Here is a 20,429-nt window from a genome sequence, read left to right on the forward strand (position 1 = left end):
GAGGTAGTATGTGCATGAATATATAGTTAAAATGACTATTCATATAAGATAAACAGAGAGTAGCAGCAGCGAAAGAGGGGTTGGGGGGCACATAATGCAGATAATCAAATGGCTACCCGGAATACCTGTTCAAGAGTCTTATGGCTTGGGGGTAAAAACTGTTGAGAAGCCTTTTTGTCCTAGACTTGGCACTCCGGTACCACTTGCCATGCGGTAGTAGAGAGAACAGTCTATGAATCAGGCTACAGGTAAATCCACTATAGTCCTTGTACTAGATCTCTTTGCGCTCTTTCGGCAACTTCTAAAGCACAAAGAGATCTGGGACCTTATTCTTCTCCATTTCTCACTAGTGTTAGTGCCAATTTATTTTTATAGATAATCAGAATAGCCTGTGCACTATTGTAAACTGGGTGGTTCGACCTCTGAATGCTGATTGGCTGACATCCGTGGTATATCAGATCGTATACCACGGGTATGAAAAAACATTTCTTTTTACTATTCTAATTACGTTGGCAACCAGTTTATAATAGCAATAAGGCACCTCTGGGGTTTGTGGTATGTGGCTAATATACCATGACTAAGGGCTGTATCCAGGCACTCTGCGTTGTGTTGTGTGTAACAGCCATTAGCCATGGTATATTGGCTATATACCACACCTCCTGGCCTTGTTGCTTAATTATGTAAATGTTCAACATTACTATTACTTTTGTAAATGTATTATATGCCCTTCAAAGAGAATATTAATTTATACATATAGGCAAGGAGCAACTGTAAACGTGATGGTGACATCATGAGAAGTCAACCACTCAGTTGATATCATGCAAATACAGGAAGCTATTTAAGTGATGTGCGTGTCCATTTTGAAACACTTGACAAGAGAAGAGAAGATGGCGTTATCTGAACCAAGGTACTTTATAGCTCTTTTAAACTAAATTATCCTTTATAATATTGTCTAGATTATGATGGTCCTGTAAAATAATACAGTAGACAGACACCACATTACAGGAAGTTAAGCTATTATACATATTGTGGTATAATACAGGAAGACATTGAGAGCTGCACACCGTTGGAAAAAAAGAAATAATCCAAAACTTAGGCAAAAAAAGAGATGGTTTATTTGGGATATATTGAAGCTCAAAAGTTTATTGTGCAGAAAAAAGTTATTAAAATATGTTTTTTTTAAATTGTGTCAAGCCATTATCAGTGTGAATGGTGGTAAACTACAGGAAATGAAAGCGATTGAAGACAATACTAGCATCTCTGCTATTTACTCACTTGTTATTAAAACAAGTTTAAACATGGGAAATTGTCAATCTGATTTTGGCCTCTGGCTTTATAAAACAGCTCAAACTCATTGGAAGACTAGGGAAATACTAGAAAGTCAACAGATTGGAAGGTAGACGCCTTGATTCATTTCCTTTTGAAGATGAGCGAGTAATACGTGTTAGGGGTAAATAGCAGAGAAGCTAAAGTATCCTCTTCAACCGCTTTCATTTCCTGTTCTTTACCACAAAAAAATGTATGACAACTTATCATTCATTTACAGTGACTAGCTAGTGAAAGTCTACACACCATTGCACAGTCTTCACATTTTGCTGCCTTAAAATTGAATCTACAAAGGGATTACATTTGATTTTTTCCTACCAATCTACACAACCTACTGCATATTTTCAATGTGAAACAGAAATGATAGAAAATTAATCAAACATGAAGATGTATTGAGCAACTTTTAGGGCAACATAATAGCCATAGTTTTTGTGAAAATTGCTCATTAAGTAGGAATCATTGATGGACAGCAATATTCAAACCTTCTCTCTGATTTTCAAGCAGATTTAAATCCGGACTGAGACTGGACCTTTCAGAAACACTCAACACCTCTTGGAAAGCCATTCTGGTGTGTCTTTGGAATTAAAATGTGTAATTCTCCCACCTAAAAATACACCTCTATCCAAGGGTTTTCACAAGGTTACGGAAGGTTTTCCTCTAACTGTTTTAATTGGCTTTTCTCCTTTCATATTTATTTTGATCCTGAACTTGCCAGTGACAAGCATACCCATAACATGATGCTGCCACCACAATACTTGAAAATACAGAGGATCAACAACATTGCATTCACTCCACATTAGTGGCCTATATGAGAAAGCGAAAAGCAGAAAGCCCCTGTTAAAAAAAATACATATTTTAATCGAGATTGGAATGATTTTAGTAGCCCATTTTAAATTGTTGAGCTAGGGTATGGCGACTACCATACCGTGCCATACCGTAAGTGAAACCCTCTGTATTTGCAAATATTATGGTGGCAGCATCATGTTATGGGTAAGCTTGCCACCAGCAGGGACTGGGGAGTTTATCAGTGACTAGCCACCGTGCTTCTACATCTGCATTGCTTGCTGTTTCGGGTTTTAGGCTGGGGCACTTTGTGACATCGGCTGATGTAAAAAGGGCTTTATAAATACATTTGAATCAGGATAAAACATTTATATGAAAGGAGCAGAAACCCACCTCAGTCTTTTGAAAACCTAACCCTGGGATACAGTTTTGTTTTTCAGTGGGACAATTACATACATTACTGTCCATTAATGATTCCTAACCAAATTTACTGAGCTTGAGCAAATTAGAACCAAAACAATGGATATATTATGCCTTAAGAGTTGTAGAATCTTATTTAAGAAAATGCACAGCTGTAAGGGCTGCCAACGGTGCTTTCACCAAGTATCAAAGGAGAAGTTTTATTTTTTACATCCAAATCTCTATTTTTTATGTAAATGGAATGTTGTAGAATGGTCCAGACACCTTTCTTTGTGATTCCACATGTTAATGAGAAACTTACCCAAACTCCCCTTCTTTATCATCGTTGTATAGTATGGGTGCACTGGATAAACATGAACAACTGCTCCAAAAATAACCAAATATGTCCTTTTATAAACGGCAAATCTCCCAGTATGGTGATGCAGGTCTTTAGATGTTGTACACATGACATTGTGTTATCCCAAACTTTATACACAAAGTTATATTCCCTTTTGAGAGACTCAAGCCCGTTTTCCCTATCCAGCTGTTCCCTTTTCCGTGTAGTAACATGTAACTGCCGACATAAAGAAAACACCAACATAAAGCGTCTTCATAGGGTGTTGGGCCACCACCAGCTGCCACAATAGCTTCAATGCGCCTTGGCATAGATTCTACAAGTGGGTTTTTCTATAAATAATGGGGCCAATGTGTGACATTGGGATCAACATTTCAAAATTGGTTTAAAACAAAACAAACAAGGATGTTAATGCAGTTCCACATGTGTAACTCCAGCTATACAACAACATAGGTCTAGGACAATACATCCTTTAAGAAGGGTTCATACATACACTGGCAAGTCACATTCAAGGACTTTCAGGGACTTTTGCAAGCGCTTAATTGTAATTTTCAATGTTATACAATTGTATAATGTCTATAATTGTACATGTAAGGCCTCATATAGAACCCCCCCACCCCAAAAAAGCAGGCAAAAAGTGTACAAATAAATAAAAGTAGACCGTTGCCACTTTAAGAATGAAACATTTTTCAGGGCTTGCTAATGCATTGATATTCAAATGGTTTTTACATAACAATATGTGAGAATAATGTGGACATTGCTTCTAACTCAATAGATTGGATTCATGCGTGGCACTTTTTCTGTAGCCTATGAGGCCGACGCAGGCACACATAATAAAACCATGCATAGTGGTAGAATTCATCTCACCATTTGAATCTCATCATCGCTGTTTTTATAATGATAAAGTGACCAAAAACCAGGTTCCTTTTTTAATGGAAGGATTTGTATGGAAAGACAAATTGAATCCAACATTAGATGTAATAACCGCACATGGTTTTAACACAGCAGAGTAGCGCAACACCATTCACTTAAAGGGGTGGGAAACAAACAAAAGTGGCCACAAAACCTGATCAAAAATGAAATCACAGATTCTTATAAGGGAGCAAGTAAACTTATAAAATGCCTACAATAATTACAATAACTTTTCAACCACCAAACAGAGGAAATGTCTGATTTTCAAGGTAGGCTTATTCCAGTATTTCTGAGCAGCAAATTCAAGATCAAGGAGGCAACTTCAAGCCCCTTGTATTGTTTAAAATTGCAGGTCTAACATGGTACTTAAAACAAAATGCATTTGTACTGTTTTATTAACAGATCATATTGTGAATAAGACCAATAGGCTATGTAACCTGTTGTCATTATTTCCAGAATAATTCATATGAATAGCGTTGAGTGTTGCTCAATAGTCTATTCTACACAATTGCGCAAAGTAGACTCGGAGCACAGTAGACTCGGTATCAAATCCGAGGCACAAAGACATATGAAAACATGAACTCATTACCTTGATGCTTTCTTTGTTAAATCTAACGAGGCCCTGCTGTAAATCAAACAGACAATAAAAAATGATAAACATAACTTTGCTAGGGGTATTTGATTCTTACAGGGCCAGCATCCCCGGAGTCGCTTCTTCGCTGTTGACGTTGAGACGGGTGTTTTGCGGGTACTATTTAATGAAGTTGCCAGTTGAGGACTTGTGAGGCGTTTGTTTCTCAAACTAGACACTCTAATGTACTTGTCCTCTTGCTCAGTTGTGCACCGGGGCCTCCCACTCCTCTTTCTATTCTGGTTCGAGCCAGTTTGCACTGTTCTGTGAAGAGTTTTGTTTTTGTTTATTAATTCGACCATTTAAAAAAACAAGCACACATAAAACTTAAAAGCCATACATGCACATGAATAAAATCATCGAGGATCACACACAATAACGTCTGGGACTTATTTCCATTGTGGTCCTTTTGAGAGAGAGAGTAGAGTAGTATATACAGTTGAAGTCGGAAGTTTACAAATAGCCAAATTAGCCAAATACATTTAAACTCAGTTTTTCATCATTCTTGACATTTAATCCTAGTAAAAATTCCCCGTTTTAGGTCAGTTAGGATCACCACTTTAGTTTAAGAATGCGAAATGCCAGAATAATAGTAGAGAGAATGATTTATTTCAGCTTTTATTTATTTCATCACATTCACAGTGGGTCAGATGTTTACATACACTCAACTTGGGTTAAACGTTTTGGGTAACCTTCCACAAGTTTCCCACAATAAGTTGGGTGAATTTTGGCCTATTCCTCCTGACAGAGCTGGTGTAACTAAGTCAGGTTTGTAGGCCTCCTTGCTCGCACACACTTTTTCAGTTCTGACCACAAATCTTCTATAGGATTGAGGTCAGGGCTTTGTGATGGCCACTCCAATACCTTGGCTTTGTTGTCCTTAAGCCATTTTGCCACAACTTTGGAATTATGCTTGGGGTCATTGTCCATTTGGAAGACCCATTTGCAACCAAACTTTAACTTCCTGACTGATGTCTTGAGATGTTGCTTCAATATATCCACATAATAGTCCCTCCTGCAGCAAAGCACCCCCACAACATGATGCTGCCACCCCCGTGCTTCACGGTTGGGATGGTGTTCTTCAGCTTGCAAGCCTCCCACTTTTTCCTCCAAACATAAAGATGGTCATTATGGCCAAACATATCTATTTTTGTTTCATCAGACCAGAAGACATTTTTCCAAAAAGTACGATCTTTGTCCCCATGTGCAGTTGCAAACTGTAGTCTGGATTTTTTATGGTGGTTTTGTATCAGTGGCGTCTTCCTTGCTGAGTGGCCTTTCAGGTTATGATGATATAGGACTCGTTTAACTGTGGATATAGATACTTTTGTACCTGTTTCCTCCAGCATCTTCACACGGTCCTTTGCTGTTCTGGGATTGATTTGCATTTTCGCACCAAAGTACGTTCATCTCTAGGAGACAGAACGCGTCTTCCTCTTGAGAGGTATGACGGCTGCGTGGTCCCATGGTGTTTATTGTCAGGATTTGGCCAGGGTTGTTCCGGTTTTTGGTCACTAGATGCCCCCATTGTGCCTTTTGACCTTTTGTTTTCCCTTGATCCCATTATTATTTGCACCTGTGCCTCATTTCCCCTGATTGTATTTAAACCCTTTGTTTTCCTCTGTTCTTTGCTCTGTGTTTGTATGTTAGCACCCAGCCCTAGTACTCTGAGAACTCTTGTTGATCCCGGTGGACTCTCTTGTGGAATTCTGTTTTTTGTTCTTGTTTGTTTGTTTTTTGAGTATCTTTTGAGGCTTTTTGTGCTTTACCTTCCACCTTGTGGATTTACCTTTTTTGTCTTGGAGGATTACCTTTGTTCTTGTAGGATTCCTTTTGAGGTTGTGGAGTTACATGTTTTCCTGAAGAACTTCACTTTTTACTTCATTAAATACACCGTCTCAAGTACTGCTGTGTCTGCCTCATCTTATGGGTTCTGCCGACTATTCGTGGCTCAGTTGGTTAAGTGACTGTTTCTCACTCCGGAGACCCGGGTTCGTAACCGGGTCCTGACAGTTTATACTTGCATACTATTGTTTGTACAGATGAATGTGGAAATTGCTTCCAAGGATAAACCAGACTTGTGGAGGTCTACACTTTTTTTCTCTGAGGTCTTGGCTGATTTATTTTGATTTTCCCATGATGTCAAGCAGAGGCACTGAGTTTGAAGGTAGGCCTTGAAATACATCCTCAGGTACACCTCCAATTGACTCAAAGGATGTCAATTAGCCTATCAGAAGCTTCTAAAGCCATGACATAATTTTCAGGAAGTTTCCAAGCTGTTTAAAGGCACAGTCAACTTAGTGTATGTAAACTTCTGACCCACTGGAATTGTGATACAGTGAATTAGAAGTTAAATAATCTGTCTGTAAACAATTGTTGGAAAGATTACTTGTGTCATGCAGAAAGTAGATGTCCTAACCGACTTGCCAAAACTATAGTTTGTTAAACAAGAAATTTGTGGAGTGGTTGAAAAACAAGTTTTAATGACTTCAACCTAAGTGTATGTAAACTTCCGACTTAAATTGTACATACTATTTTGAAAATGTTATTTGACCTAAAAAGTGTGGGGCTCAAAACAGGTGGGGCTCTACCCTACCTGCCCTGAATGACTGGTCGCCACTGGACAGCTTGCACTTCCATAAATGCAAGGACAGAAAAGTAATGTTTTATGTCACACGATTTGGGACAAATCTGTCAAGACACCAACCATGAGGAATTTTTTTGAATATAGCTATGATCCCGTTTTATATCTTAATGTAAATACATTACATATATATATTTAATACATTTTAGAATGTTTTGTGTTTCACCTACAGTCCTGGCCTTAAGACTATATATAGCTACTATGTCAAATTGGGTAAGTGAAAATAGAACAATATGTCAAAAATATATAGATTTGATAACGGTTTCATTATTTGGTATAACACTAATTTACCTTCTCATTTTCTTCTTTGTGGATGCAGCTCGGAACATCCCTCGAGGGTAAGGGTCTGGTGAAAAGAAAAGAATCTACACTACAATGTTGCCACACAACATTGGCGACAACTTCATTTATTTGCCTGAATGTCTTTCCAGGTCTCACCAAGACTCGGAGAAACTAATCAGAGGAGAGGAGAGCCCTTACATGCTGCCAGGAGGAACATTTGTCGGACTCCTTTTCCAAAACACCTGTGTTCTGAGCAGTCTATTGGCCGGAATACATATAACAGCAACAAGATTTAGCAAAATCAAAGATTATTTCATGACAGACAACACAGTCGGTGCAGTCATAACCTTTCTCGATAACAAAATGTATAATGAGGCGATGGGTCTTTGGCTTATTAATTTAGATTTGCGTGTTGGAAGAAAACTATACTTTTCCCAAAACGAAGGTCTAGATTGTAGAGGCTATGTCGAAGACTTCCTACCAAATTTCGATGACCTGACAATTGTCAAATATGAAGACGACAACAACGATTACGATATGAGCCCCTCAGCTTGCATTTACAATGGAACACTGAGGTAATAAGTCATCATTGACTACCTTTTCTATTTCATTGTTATAAACAAGCAGGTTCTATTTAATTATTCATTCTCTACTTTATCGGATTACATTTATTTTACAGTTCTAAGAAATAATTATACTTTATAGGTGTGTGCAAATACCATATGAAATATAAACATGAAAGACACATTTTGTTAAGATGCCAATGGTTTTTTTATTTTATTTTTGAAACTGTTATTTGATTTTCTCTGTCCATCCTGTTGTGTTTCTCTTTCTGTTTATTGTGAAAGCAATTTTAAGATATATGGTCACGTTTACATCCTGGACACCGTAATTGACCCTAAACTCATCCTGGTGAATATGCTTGGCCGAATGGGAAACGGATGTATTCCTCCTTATGTCATCACGGATGATTTTTCAAGGTACTGTTAGGTTGAACTGCACAATGCTTTTAAGGTTTAACTTGTAGGCTATGTTTGGTGTCACTACCAGTATGGTGCATATAGAATGCAGAAAATTAGGCTGTGATCCAATACTGAGGTCAAATATTTGGAAATGGATATTTGACCGGTTTAGGCATGAGAGTTAGGTTGAGGTTAGTTTCAGTGAGGTTAGGGAAATGCATAAAAGTTAACATTGGGCATAACCCAATGCCAACCCCAATACAGCTTCTGTTTTTGTCTTATGTCCATTCTGATTGAATTTCTACTCCTAACAGGAAGTACGAGCTTCAGTTCCTTTTGCTGGGTTTAATCACAGCAGAGATCAAACACATGGTGCTGTGTGTTAAACAAGAAGGAGGGCGATGGATGCTGTACGATAACTCAGGAACGCCCCAATTCCAGGACTTCAACATGGAGATAGAAAGGAAGAAATACGTTGTTTACCTCGCTGCCTACGTGAATGTGAACAGTGCATATCCAGAGAAACAAGTGCAAGAATCAGAGCAAGGTGAGGTATAACCAAGAATCAGAGCAAGGTGAGGTATAACCAAGAATCAGAGCAAGGTGAGGTATAACCAAGAATCAGAGCAAGGTGAGGTATAACCAAGAATCAGAGCAAGGTGAGGTATAACCAAGAATCAGAGCAAGGTGAGGTATAACCAAGAATCAGAGCAAGGTGAGGTATAACCAAGAATCAGAGCAAGGTGAGGTATAACCAAGAATCAGAGCAAGGTGAGGTATAACCAAGAATCAGAGCAAGGTGAGGTATAACCAAGAATCAGAGCAAGGTGAGGTATAACCAAGAATCAGAGCAAGGTGAGGTATAACCAAGAATTGAAAACAGTTCTATGTTGTCACTGGAATCTTCAGTTATGAAGTCATCCTATATTGTCTTAAGTGATTCAATTCCTAACTGCAATTATGATTTGGCAAATGCCCCTAAACAATAATATGCTACTCCATTATTTTACAGTAAATGACCTCGTCCTGCCAGTGGTTGCAACAGTCAACACCCGCCGATCAACATCCCTATCCCCATTCAGATTGCCAGTGGAAGAAACAACCATCTCCACCCTGCCGACCTGTCAGCAGCAACGAGAGGATGCTTCCCCCTAAGGTCTGTTCCTAACTATAGTGTGACTGCAGTTTTTTTTTGCTTTCCACTGTCATCATAGGCTTGTTTTAAGGGGGATTTGGCATTAGACTGAAATATTTAATAAAAATATGTTTGCCATCGCAAAAAAAAACGAGTGTTGGGAGGGAAGAAATTGATAAGCTCTTGCCAAGCACAATTAGGATACTAGCTGAGATTCAGCATCACGGAGAGCAATTTTACATTCAAAGCCACAGGGCATTTCTATCACTCTTAGGCTTTCGTTTCATTGTAGACTAGGCTGCAGGGATGATAGCAACACAGCTAACTTACACACAAACATGTAGCCTGTACGAGATGTAAACATACCACTTTCCCGCCACAGGTGAATCAACAGTTAATGTGTGGTAGGGATCAGAGACCCTTTCCTTTGTGCAACTTGACTGCATTCCTACCAAGTTATGTTTTTCTTTTTTTTAATGAAATAATTTCTCATGTAGTCTACTATGTAGTCTACTACTGCTTATGAGTGACAAATTATGGAAGACCGACCCGATTTAACAAAATATGTGTTGTCATAAATGACTTGTAAATGTCTGTTTTATCTTTCTGTGTCTCCCCTGTGGAAGTGGAAAACGCAGAGGAATGTGGCTGAGGGCACCCTGGCCTGAATACACCCAGACATTCATTGCCTGAGCCCACTTGGTTGTGCTGCTGACCAAGTCCACCTGGTTGTGCTGCCTCCACTGGACCGACCTGCCTCCTTTAGCCGCTACACCAACAAATGTCTATTTCTTTACCTACCGTGTCTTTGTTAAAAGCTATCAGACCGACCACGGGGTCTTGAACTATTGAACATCTCTATCTGGTACAGCCAGAAGAGGACTGGCAACCCCTCTCAGCCTGGTTCCTCTCTAGGTTTCTTCCTTTTAGGGAGTTTTTCCTAGCCACTGTGCTCTTGCTTAAGCTTTTCTGTTTGGGGTCTGACAATTGCAGATGTAAAAACTGCTTTATAAATAAATTTGATTGATTGATCAACAACAGGGATACTTTCTCCTTGATTTTACACACGGGGCACATCCAGGTTCACCAAGTACAATACGTAAGTATGAGATCTGTAAGACATCCGATCGCAACTTAATATAATTCCAGACCCAACCTAAACATTGCATCTATCAAAATTCCAAAATAACTTTCATTAACATTATCAGACTTGTATCAAGACTAAAAAGTCATAGACCATTGGGATAAATTACATTGAAGAAATATTCACTAAACAAATAACCGATGAAGAGTTTGTCATCACACAGGACAGTCCTATAAAAGGAAAAAGGTCAAAGCTACTAGTTATTTACTGGTAGTGAACATAAGAAAGCTCTGTAAATCTCTTGAATTGGTTATTTTCATAGTATTTAATTCACTTACGGTCAGCAGTGGCCACAGTTAAAACCTTGTGTTTGATACACAATGACGCATATAGCTTTTATAATGTTAGTGTTCAGGAAGTTAATGACATGAAACATGTTAAGAGTTTGTTATAACATTTAACCAGTAGAACCAGTAATCACACCTGAGACATTGGTTGAACACGTTGTATCATAGTAAGTCAACTGACTGGTCTCTGTGACAAATGACAACGTAGCTAACAAGCATCACTACCATGGCACAGTTTTGCATGTTGTGTATAATGGCACTGTAGCACCAAGTGCAGCACCTCCAAACAAGTAGATTAATGAATGTGATCAGTCCATTACATTTGAGTCATTTAGCAGACGCTCTTATCCATATCGACATACAGGAGTAATTAGGGTTAGGTGTCTTGGTCAAGGGCACACCGACACATTTTTCATCTGGTCGGCTCAGGGATTCGAACCAGCGACCTTTCAGTTACAGGCCTAAGGCAACCTGTCTGACGGACAGTCCAGGTTTCAGAACGAGCTGATGCCCATTGTCTTTCGTATTTGTTCGAATGAGAGCCAAAACGTCATGGACCAGGGAGCCTGCAGTACCAAACAGACAACAAGGGCAGTGTGAATGTATTGTACATTGTCACGGTCAAAGGTTAAAAGCATTATAATATGAGACAGAGTAAATGTACCATTCTCATCCAAGTAGGGAGAAAGCCTTTGTACAGGGATATGAACCCTTCCCCCTTGACAGATTGGATCAGGCAGTCAATGGAAGACTTATACAATATGCCCCTGTGGAAAAATGTGTGTAGCCTATTAGGTACTTTTGTTTATTGGTCTGTCAGCATTATAAAACCTGTAATGTTAAGGCTTTATCTGTTGCATTTTGGATGTTCACCTGTTGCTAGAATAAGCTGTAAATGACATCCTAAACATATGGTACAGCATCACTATCAAGGAATGATTACTGTTCTCTGATTGGCTGACTAACCTGCCATTTGGACCTCTGGGCTGGTTCATTATTCTGGTTTTGATGACATCTGCTGGTGTTCCCATGGTAGCAGCAACCAGACCAGAGCATGTGCTGGATGGAGAAAAAGGATTTCAGAACTTGAATTTGAAAATATATTCTCTGAAGTAGTAAAATATACATTTTGAGTTATCATTAAATCTCTGTGTTATACTTTACCTTGCTAACCCATGGCAAAGGCTGGTGTCTTGTAGCGAGGTATTTCTCAGTAGAAAGTGCTTGACAGTATCATATGTTGTGAGATCTAATTAAATTTGAGAATAATTAAATCCCTATACACATTACAGACAGTACATTTTCACGTGTGCCTGTATTCACTCAACTATACCTCCTAGATTGACCAGAGCAGCCCTCTGTACGTTGGGGACCCACCCTGTCCACAGCGCCCGGATCCCCCCCTCAGAGACAATCTTCAGGAAAGCATGGTACACTCCATGAACCCTGTCTCAAAATAAGCCAGATGAGTCCACTTTTTTGGGGGGAGGGAAATTTCTCTCTCACATGATACTGTATCTAATGGGTGATTATTATCTTATAACTAAATTACATACGAGTTAAAATAGGAAGTACAAACCGAGATGCAGTTTAGGTTGAAGGATGGCTAAAGACTGAAAACGAGTTAAACACACTCTCTCACCGGGGTGGCTTGCCCTCCAGCCTCCGTCTCCCCTCCATCTGCATCTGCACCTTGACCAGGTCGGTGGGACTGGCCATGAACTGACCCACAGCCCCAGCCAGCATGCCCCCGATCGCTGCTTTCCTGTTGGGGAAAAGAGTGATCACAGTGGCCTAGCTGGGTGGACACTGGCAGATAGGCCCAAATAAAATTGTATTTGTCACATGCTTCGTAAACCACTGGTGTACATATACATAGTCCTACAGGTTCTATATGAATAGTGAAGAGGAATAACTACACAGTGAATAACAATAACAAATAAAAGTAACATGGTTATGTACAGGGAGAACCAGTACTGAGTCAATGTGCAGGGGTACCAGGTGATTGAGGTAGCTAAGTACATATAGGTAGGGGTCTGAGCCTAGTTCAGTCTGCTGCTCATAAATGCAGTGGCTTGGGACTACCATGAATGCATACACTAAGCTAAGCATGGAGACATCCAGAGCAATAGACATTCAGTCTTTGTGCTGTTGAGAAGGGGGAAATGCAATACTTTAAATGAACTGTGGTTATAGTTTAATATTGAGGAGTAGAGGTCAGCACCACCACTGTGCTTTTCTCTCACCAGAGGGGGAAGTGATCATCTTCAGACCTGCCAAGGACATCTCGGAGCTGCTCATAGGCCACCATCCGCACTCCTGAGTAGACTAGCAAAAGTACAGCAGGGGTTTATGCAGGGAAGATGTGGGTAACTAGCCCTTATCAACAAAACACCATGTATGTAAGTAGTGAGATCAGTCTGGTGTAGGTTACCTATATGTCTGTACACAGCTGGTGTGGCCCCCTGCCACAGTTTAAGGGGACCCTCCTCACGTACAATCCCTAGGGCAGTGCCCAGCATCCCTCTGTAGGCCGTCTGAGAACCGTGCTGTCTGAGGGCCACTTCACCCTGGATCTGAAGCCTGGTCTTGGTCAGGTCCAGGGGGAATGTCACTGGAACCGATATTGAGACAACTTTGAGTTGATCACAGTGACACTGTTCTGTGTAATGTAAAACATTCAGCTAAATATATTGCAATCTACTGTAGAGAGAGCCTGCAGAGTTCTGTCATACTATCCAGGTCTATGCCCAAACAGTTCGAGCTTCTACTTTTAAAGATCCATCTCTCCAGAAATAAGTCCTTCACTGTTGCCACTTGTTATTGACCCCCCTCAGCTCCCAGCTGTGCCCTGGACACCGTATGTGAATTAATCGCCCCGCCCATCTATCGTCAGAGTTCGTACTGCTAGGTGACCTAAATTAGGATATGCTTAACACCCTGGTCATCCTACAATCTAAGCTAGATGGCCTCAATCTCACACAAATTATAAAGGAACCTACCAGGTACAACCCCAAATCCGTAAACATGGGCACCCTCATAGATATCATCCTGACCAACTTGCCCTCTAAATACACCTCTGCTGTCTCAGCGATCACTGCCTCATTGCCTGTGTCCGTTATGTGTCCGCGGTCAAACGACCACCCCTCATTAATGTCAAATGATCCCTAAAACACTTTTGCGAGCAGGCCTTTCTAATCAACCTGGCCTGGGTATCCTGGAAGGATATTGACCTCATCAAGTCAGTAGAGGATGCCTGGTTGTTCTTTAAAAGTGCTTTCTTCACCATCTTAAATAAGCATGGCCCTTTCAAAAAATGTAGAACTAAGAACAGATATAGCCCTTGGTTCACTCCAGACTTGACTGCCCTTGACCAGCACAAAAACACCCTGTGGCGTACTGCAATAGCTTTGAATAGTCCCCGCGATATGCAACTTTTCAGGGAAGTCAGGAACCAATATACTCAGTCAGTTAGGAAAGCAAAGGCTAGCTTTTTCAAACAGAAATTTGCATCCTGCAGCACTAATTCCAATAAGTTTTGGGACACTGAAAAGTCCATGGAGAATAAGAGCACCACCTCCCAGCGGCGCACTGCACTGAGACTAGGAAACACTGTCACCACTGATAAATCCACCATAATTGAGAATTTCAATCAGCATTTCTTTCCACCTGGCTACCCCAACCCTGGCCAACAGCTCTGCACAGCCGCAGCAACTGGCCCAAGCCCCCCCCAGCTGATGTTCTGAAAGATCTGCAAAATCTGGATCCCTATAAATCAGCTGGGCTAAACAATCTGGATCCTCTCTTCCTAAAATTATCCGCCGCCATTGTTGCAACCCCTATTACTAGTCTGTTCAACCTCTCTTTCGTATCGTCTGAGATTCCTAAAGATTGGAAAGCGGCTGCGGTCATCCCCCTCTTCAACTGGGGATAACTGGGGACACACTAGACCCAAACTGTTACAGACCTATTTCCATCCTGCCCTGCTTTTCTAAAGTCTTCGAAAGTCAAGTGAACAAACAGATCACCGACCTTTTCGAATCCCACCGTACCTTCTCCGCTATGCAATCTGCTTTCCGAGCTGGTCACGGGTGTACCTCAGCCACGCTCAAGCTCCTAAATGATATCATAACCGCCATAAATAAAAGACAGTACTGTGCAGCCGTCTTCAATGACCTGGCCAAGGCTTTCGACTCTGTCAATCACTGTATTCTTATTGGCAGACTCAACAGTCTTGGTTTCTTAAATGATTGCCTCTCCTGGTTCACTAACTACTTCTCTGATAGAGTTCAGCGTGTCAAATCGGAGGGCCTGTTGTCCAGACCTCTGCCAGTCTCCATGGGGGTGCCACATGGTTCAATTCTCGGGTCGACTCTTTTCTCTGTATATATCAATGATGTCGCTCTTGCTGCGAGTGATACACAGACAACACCATTCTGTAAACAGCTGGCCCTTCTTTGGAAACTGTGTTAACAAACCTTCAAACGAGCTTCAAAGCCATACAACACTTCCGTGGCCTCCAACTGCTCTTAAATGCTAGTAAAACGAAAATCATGCTCTTCAACCGATCGCTGCCCACACCACCGACTAGCATCACTACTCTGGACAGTTCTGACTTAGAATATGTGGACAACTACAAATACCTAGGTGTCTGGCTAGACTGTAAACTCTCCTTCCAGACTCGCATTAAGCATCTCCAATCCAAAGTTAAATCTAGAATCGGCTTCCTATTTCACAACAAAGCCTCCTTCACTCATGCTGCCAAACATACCCTCGTAAAACTGACTATCCTACCGATCCTTAACTTTGGCGATGTGATTTACAAAATAGCCTCCAACACTTTACTCAGCAAATTGGATGCAGTCTATCACAGTGCCATCTGTTTTGTCACCAAAGCCTCATATAGTACCACCACTGCGACCTGTATGCTTACTCAGGAAATTGGATGCAGTCTATCACAGTGCCATCCGTTTTGTCACCAAATCCCCATATAGTACCAACACTGCGACCTGTATGCTTACTCAGCAAATTGGATGCAGTCTATCACAGTGCCATCTGTTTTGTCACCAAAGCCCCATATACTACCACCACTGCGACCTGTATGCTTTCGTTGGCCGGTCCTCGCTACATATTTGTTGCCAAACCCACTGGCTCCAGGTCATCTATAAGTATTTGCTGGTAAAGCTCCGCCTTATCTCAGCTCACTCTTACATTAGTACCCCAGGTCATCTTAGGTTTCATTCGAGAGTTGAGAAGAACAACTGAATATAAAATCACCGTCAACTCACCATCAGTATGACCAAGAATATGTTTTTCGCGACGCGGATCCTGTGTTCTGCCTTACAAACAGGACAACGGAATGGATCCCTTGCAGCGACCCAAAAAAACGACTCCGAAAAAGAGGGAAACGAGGCGGTCTTCTGGTCAGACTCCGGAGACGGGCACACCGTGCACCACTCCCTAGCATTCTTCTTGCCAATGTCCAGTCTCTTGACAACAAGGTTGATGAAATCCGAGCAAGGGTAGCATTCCAGAGGGACATCAGAGACTGTAACGTTCTTTGCTTCACGGAAACATGGCTCACTGGAGAGACGCTATCCGAGGCGGTGCAGCCAACGGGTTTCTCCACGCATCGCGCCAACAGAAACAAACATCTTTCTGGTAAGAAGAGGGGCGGGGGGCGTATGCCTTATGGTTAACGAGACATGGTGTGATGAAAGAAACATACAGGAACTCTAATCCTTCTGTTCACCTGATTTAGAATTCCTCACAATCAAATGTAGACCGCATTAGCTACCAAGAGAATTCTCTTCGATTATAATCACAGCCTGTATATAACCCCCCCCCCCCCCCCCAAGCAGACACGTCGATGGCTCTGAACTAACTTTATTTAACTCTTTGCAAACTGGAAACTATTTATCCGGAGGCTGCATTCATTGTAGCTGGGGATTTTAACAAGGCTAATCTGAAAACAAGACTCCCTAAATTTTATCAGCATATCGATTGCGCAACCAGGGGTGGAAAAACCTTGGATCATTGTTACTCTAACTTCCGCGACGCATATAAGGCCCTGCCCCGCCCCCCCTTTTGGAAAAGCTGACCACGACTCCATTTTGTTGATCCCTGCCTACAGACAGAAACTAAAACAAGAGGCTCCCACGCTGAGGTCTGTCCAACGCTGGTCCGACCAAGCTGACTCCACACTCCAAGACTGCTTCCATCACGTGGACTGGGATAGGTTTCGTATTGCGTCAGATAACAATATTGACGAATACGCTGATTCGGTGTGCGAGTTCATCAGAACGTGCGTTGAAGATGTCATTCCCATAGCAACAATTAAAACATTCCCTAACCAGAAACCATGGATTGATGGCAGCATTCGCGTGAAACTGAAAGCGCGAACCACTGCTTTTAATCAGGGCAAGGTGTCTGGTAACATGACCGAATACAAACAGTGCAGCTATTCCCTCCCTAGGCTATCAAACAAGCCAAGCGTCAGTACAGAGACAAAGTAGAATCTCAATTCAACGGCTCAGACACAAGAGGCATGTGGCAGGGTCTACAGTCAATCACGGACTACAGGAAGAAATCCAGCCCAGTCACGGACCAGGATGTCTTGCTCCCAGGCAGACTAAATAACTTTTTTGCCCGCTTTGAGGACAATACAGTGCCACTGACACGGCCTGCAAAGGAAACATGCGGTCTCTCCTTCACTGCAGCCGAGGTGAGTAAGACATTTAAACGTGTTAACCCTCGCAAGGCTGCAGGCCCAGACGGCATCCCCAGCCGCGCCCTCAGAGCATGCGCAGACCAGCTGGCCGGTGTGTTTACGGACATATTCAATCAATCCCTATACCAGTCTGCTGTTCCCACATGCTTCAAGAGGGCCACCATTGTTCCTGTTCCCAAGAAAGCTAAGGTAACTGAGCTAAACGACTACTGCCCCGTAGCACTCACTTCCGTTATCATGAAATGCTTTGAGAGACTAGTCAAGGACCATATCACCTCCACCCTACTTGACAACCTAGACCCACTCCAATTTGCTTACCGCCCAAATAGGTCCACAGATGATGCAATCTCAACCACACTGCACACTGCCCTAACCCATCTGGACAAGAGGAATACCTATGTGAGAATGCTGTTCATCAACTGCAGCTCGGCATTCAACACCAAAGTACCCTCCAAGCTCGTCATCAAGCTCGAGACCCTGGGTCTCGACCCCGCCCTGTGCAACTGGGTACTGGACTTCCTGACGGGCCGCCCCCAGATGGTGAGGGTAGGCAACAACATCTCCTCCCTGCTGATCCTCAACACTGGGGCCCCACAAGGGTGCGTTCTGAGCCCTCTCCTGTACTCCCTGTTCACCCACGACTGCGTGGCCACGCACGCCTCCAACTCAATCATCAAGTTTGCGGACGACACAACAGTGGTAGGCTTGATTAACAACAACGACGAGACGGCCTACAGGGAGGAGGTGAGGGCGGGTGGTCCTTCTGTAGCTCAGTTGGTAGAGCATGGCGCTTGTAACGCCAGGGTAGTGGGTTCGATCCCCGGGACCACCCATACGTAGAATGTATGCACACATGACTGTAAGTCGCTTTGGATAAAAGCGTCTGCTAAATGGCATATATTATATTATTATATTATTATTATATATTATTATTATTATTATTATAGGGCCCTCGGAGTGTGGTGTCAGGAAAATAACCTCACACTCAATGTCAACAAAACTAAGGAGATGATTGTGGACTTCAGGAAACAGCAGAGGGAACACCCCCCTATCCACATCAATGGAACAGTAGTGGAGAGGGTAGCAAGTTTTAAGTTCCTCGGCATACACATCACAGACAAACTCTCACACAGACAGCATCGTGAAGAAGGAGGCTGAAGAAATTTGGCTTGTCACCAAAAGCACTCACACACTTCTACAGATGCACAATCGAGAGCATCCTGGTGGGCTGTATCACCGCCTGGTACGGCAACTGCTCCGCCCTCAACCGTAAGGCTCTCCAGAGGGTAGTGAGGTCTGCACAATGCCTCACCGGGAGCAAACTACCTGCCCTCCAGGACACCTACACCACCCGATGTTACAGGAAGGCCATAAAGATCATCAAGGACATCAACCACCCGAGCCACTGCCTGTTCACCCCGCTATCATCCAGAAGGTGAGGTCAGTACAGGTGCATCAAAGCTGGGACCGAGAGACTGAAAAACAGCTTCTATCTCAAGGCCATCAGACTGTTAAACAGCCACCACTAACATTGAGTGGCTGCTGCCAACACACTGACACTGACTCAACTCCAGCCACTTTAATAATGGGAATTGATGGGAAATGATGTAAATATATCACTAGCCACTTTAAACAATGCTACCTTATATAATATTACTTACCCTACATTATTCATCTCATATGCATACGTATATACTGTACTCTATATCATCGACTGCATCCTTATGTAATACATGTATCACTAGCCACTTTAACTATGCCACTTTGTTTACATACTCATCTCATATGTATATACTGTACTCGATACCATCTACTGTATATTGCCTATGCTGCTCTGTACCATCACTCATTCATATATCCTTATGTACATATTCTTTATCCCCTTACACTGTGTATAAGACAGTAGTTTTGGAATTGTTAGTTAGATTACTTGTTGGTTATTACTGCATTGTCGGAACTAGAAGCACAAGCATTTCGCTACACTCGCATTAACATCTGCTAACCATGTGTATGTGACAAATACATTTGATTTGATTTGGTCCCCATTGCAACATCCACCAATAGCACACGCTCCAGCAGGAATATTTCACTGGTCATCCCCAAAGCCAACACCTCCTTTGGCCGCTTTTCCTTCCAGTTCTCTGCTGCCAATGACTGGAACGAATTGCAAAAATCACTGAAGTTGGAGACTTATATCTCCCTTACTAACTTTAAGCGTCAGCTGTCAGAGCAGCTTACCGAACGCTGCAGCTGTACACAGCCCATCTGTAAATAGCCCATCCATCCATCCAACCAACTACCTATTTGTTTTGGTTTTTCTGCTCTTTTGCACATCCTCATCTGCACATATATCACTCCAGTGTAAATTGCTAAATTGTAATCACTTAAATAAAGGTTAAATAAAAAATGTAAAAAATATGGTAAATAAATTGTAGAATTGACATTGAATTAATTCAACAATGACCAGTACCCTAAAAGAAGCTGGAAAAAATATTGGACAGCACGTATTGGCCTACCCATTTCAGCAACAGTAGCTGCACATGCTGACAAAATGAACTTTGAAACCCGAGGCCACTGGGGGACCCCTGACTTCTCTTCTTCCATTTTGAAATCCTTATGCAATTCAGCCTAGCAGTTCGCGATTACTTTGCTATTCCGTTTGAAAGTAGCTCCCTAGACATTATTTAAAAAAAGACAAGTAATGATCATTAGAGTTATTCTTATTTATACCGAACGCTGTGCACCGTTTAAACAACGACACGTGCAAAGATGACATGATGCTCGAATAAATGTATACTTTGCTCTTCTTCAGGACAACGACCTTTAACCAGAGAGCAGG

General features: G+C 41.9%; 2 protein-coding genes across 3 annotated transcripts; one reads left to right on the forward strand and one right to left on the reverse strand.

Annotated features, from left to right (window-relative positions):
• The first annotated feature begins 842 nt into the window (after positions 1-842).
• Positions 843-10,467, forward strand: LOC123995132. 2 transcript variants are annotated; one of them, XM_046298504.1, is made up of 7 exons: positions 845-907; positions 7,223-7,263; positions 7,370-7,388; positions 7,482-7,907; positions 8,181-8,312; positions 8,609-8,841; positions 9,307-10,467. In XM_046298504.1, exons 1-7 carry the CDS (start codon positions 846-848, stop codon positions 9,447-9,449), a joined length of 1,056 nt encoding a protein of 351 aa, XP_046154460.1. In that variant the 5' UTR covers position 845; the 3' UTR covers positions 9,450-10,467. The 2 variants fall into 2 exon arrangements, with proteins under 2 accessions (XP_046154461.1, XP_046154460.1); XM_046298505.1 differs by lacking the exon at positions 7,223-7,263 and having other exon boundaries at positions 843-907.
• Positions 10,468-10,785: 318 nt separating this feature from the next.
• On the reverse strand, positions 10,786-20,418 carry slc25a27 (solute carrier family 25 member 27). The gene is made up of 9 exons (XM_046298506.1): positions 20,107-20,418; positions 13,295-13,474; positions 13,107-13,188; positions 12,503-12,625; positions 12,194-12,306; positions 12,025-12,109; positions 11,827-11,919; positions 11,525-11,627; positions 10,786-11,426 (listed from the first exon to the last, which is right to left on the reverse strand). The coding sequence occupies exons 1-9, from the start codon at positions 20,192-20,194 to the stop codon at positions 11,355-11,357; spliced, it is 939 nt and encodes a 312-aa protein (XP_046154462.1). The 5' UTR covers positions 20,195-20,418; the 3' UTR covers positions 10,786-11,354.
• Between the last annotated feature and the right edge of the window lie 11 nt (positions 20,419-20,429).

Source organism: Oncorhynchus gorbuscha, linkage group LG14, assembly GCF_021184085.1.
Source record: "Oncorhynchus gorbuscha isolate QuinsamMale2020 ecotype Even-year linkage group LG14, OgorEven_v1.0, whole genome shotgun sequence".
Classification (NCBI taxonomy): domain Eukaryota; kingdom Metazoa; phylum Chordata; class Actinopteri; order Salmoniformes; family Salmonidae; genus Oncorhynchus; species Oncorhynchus gorbuscha.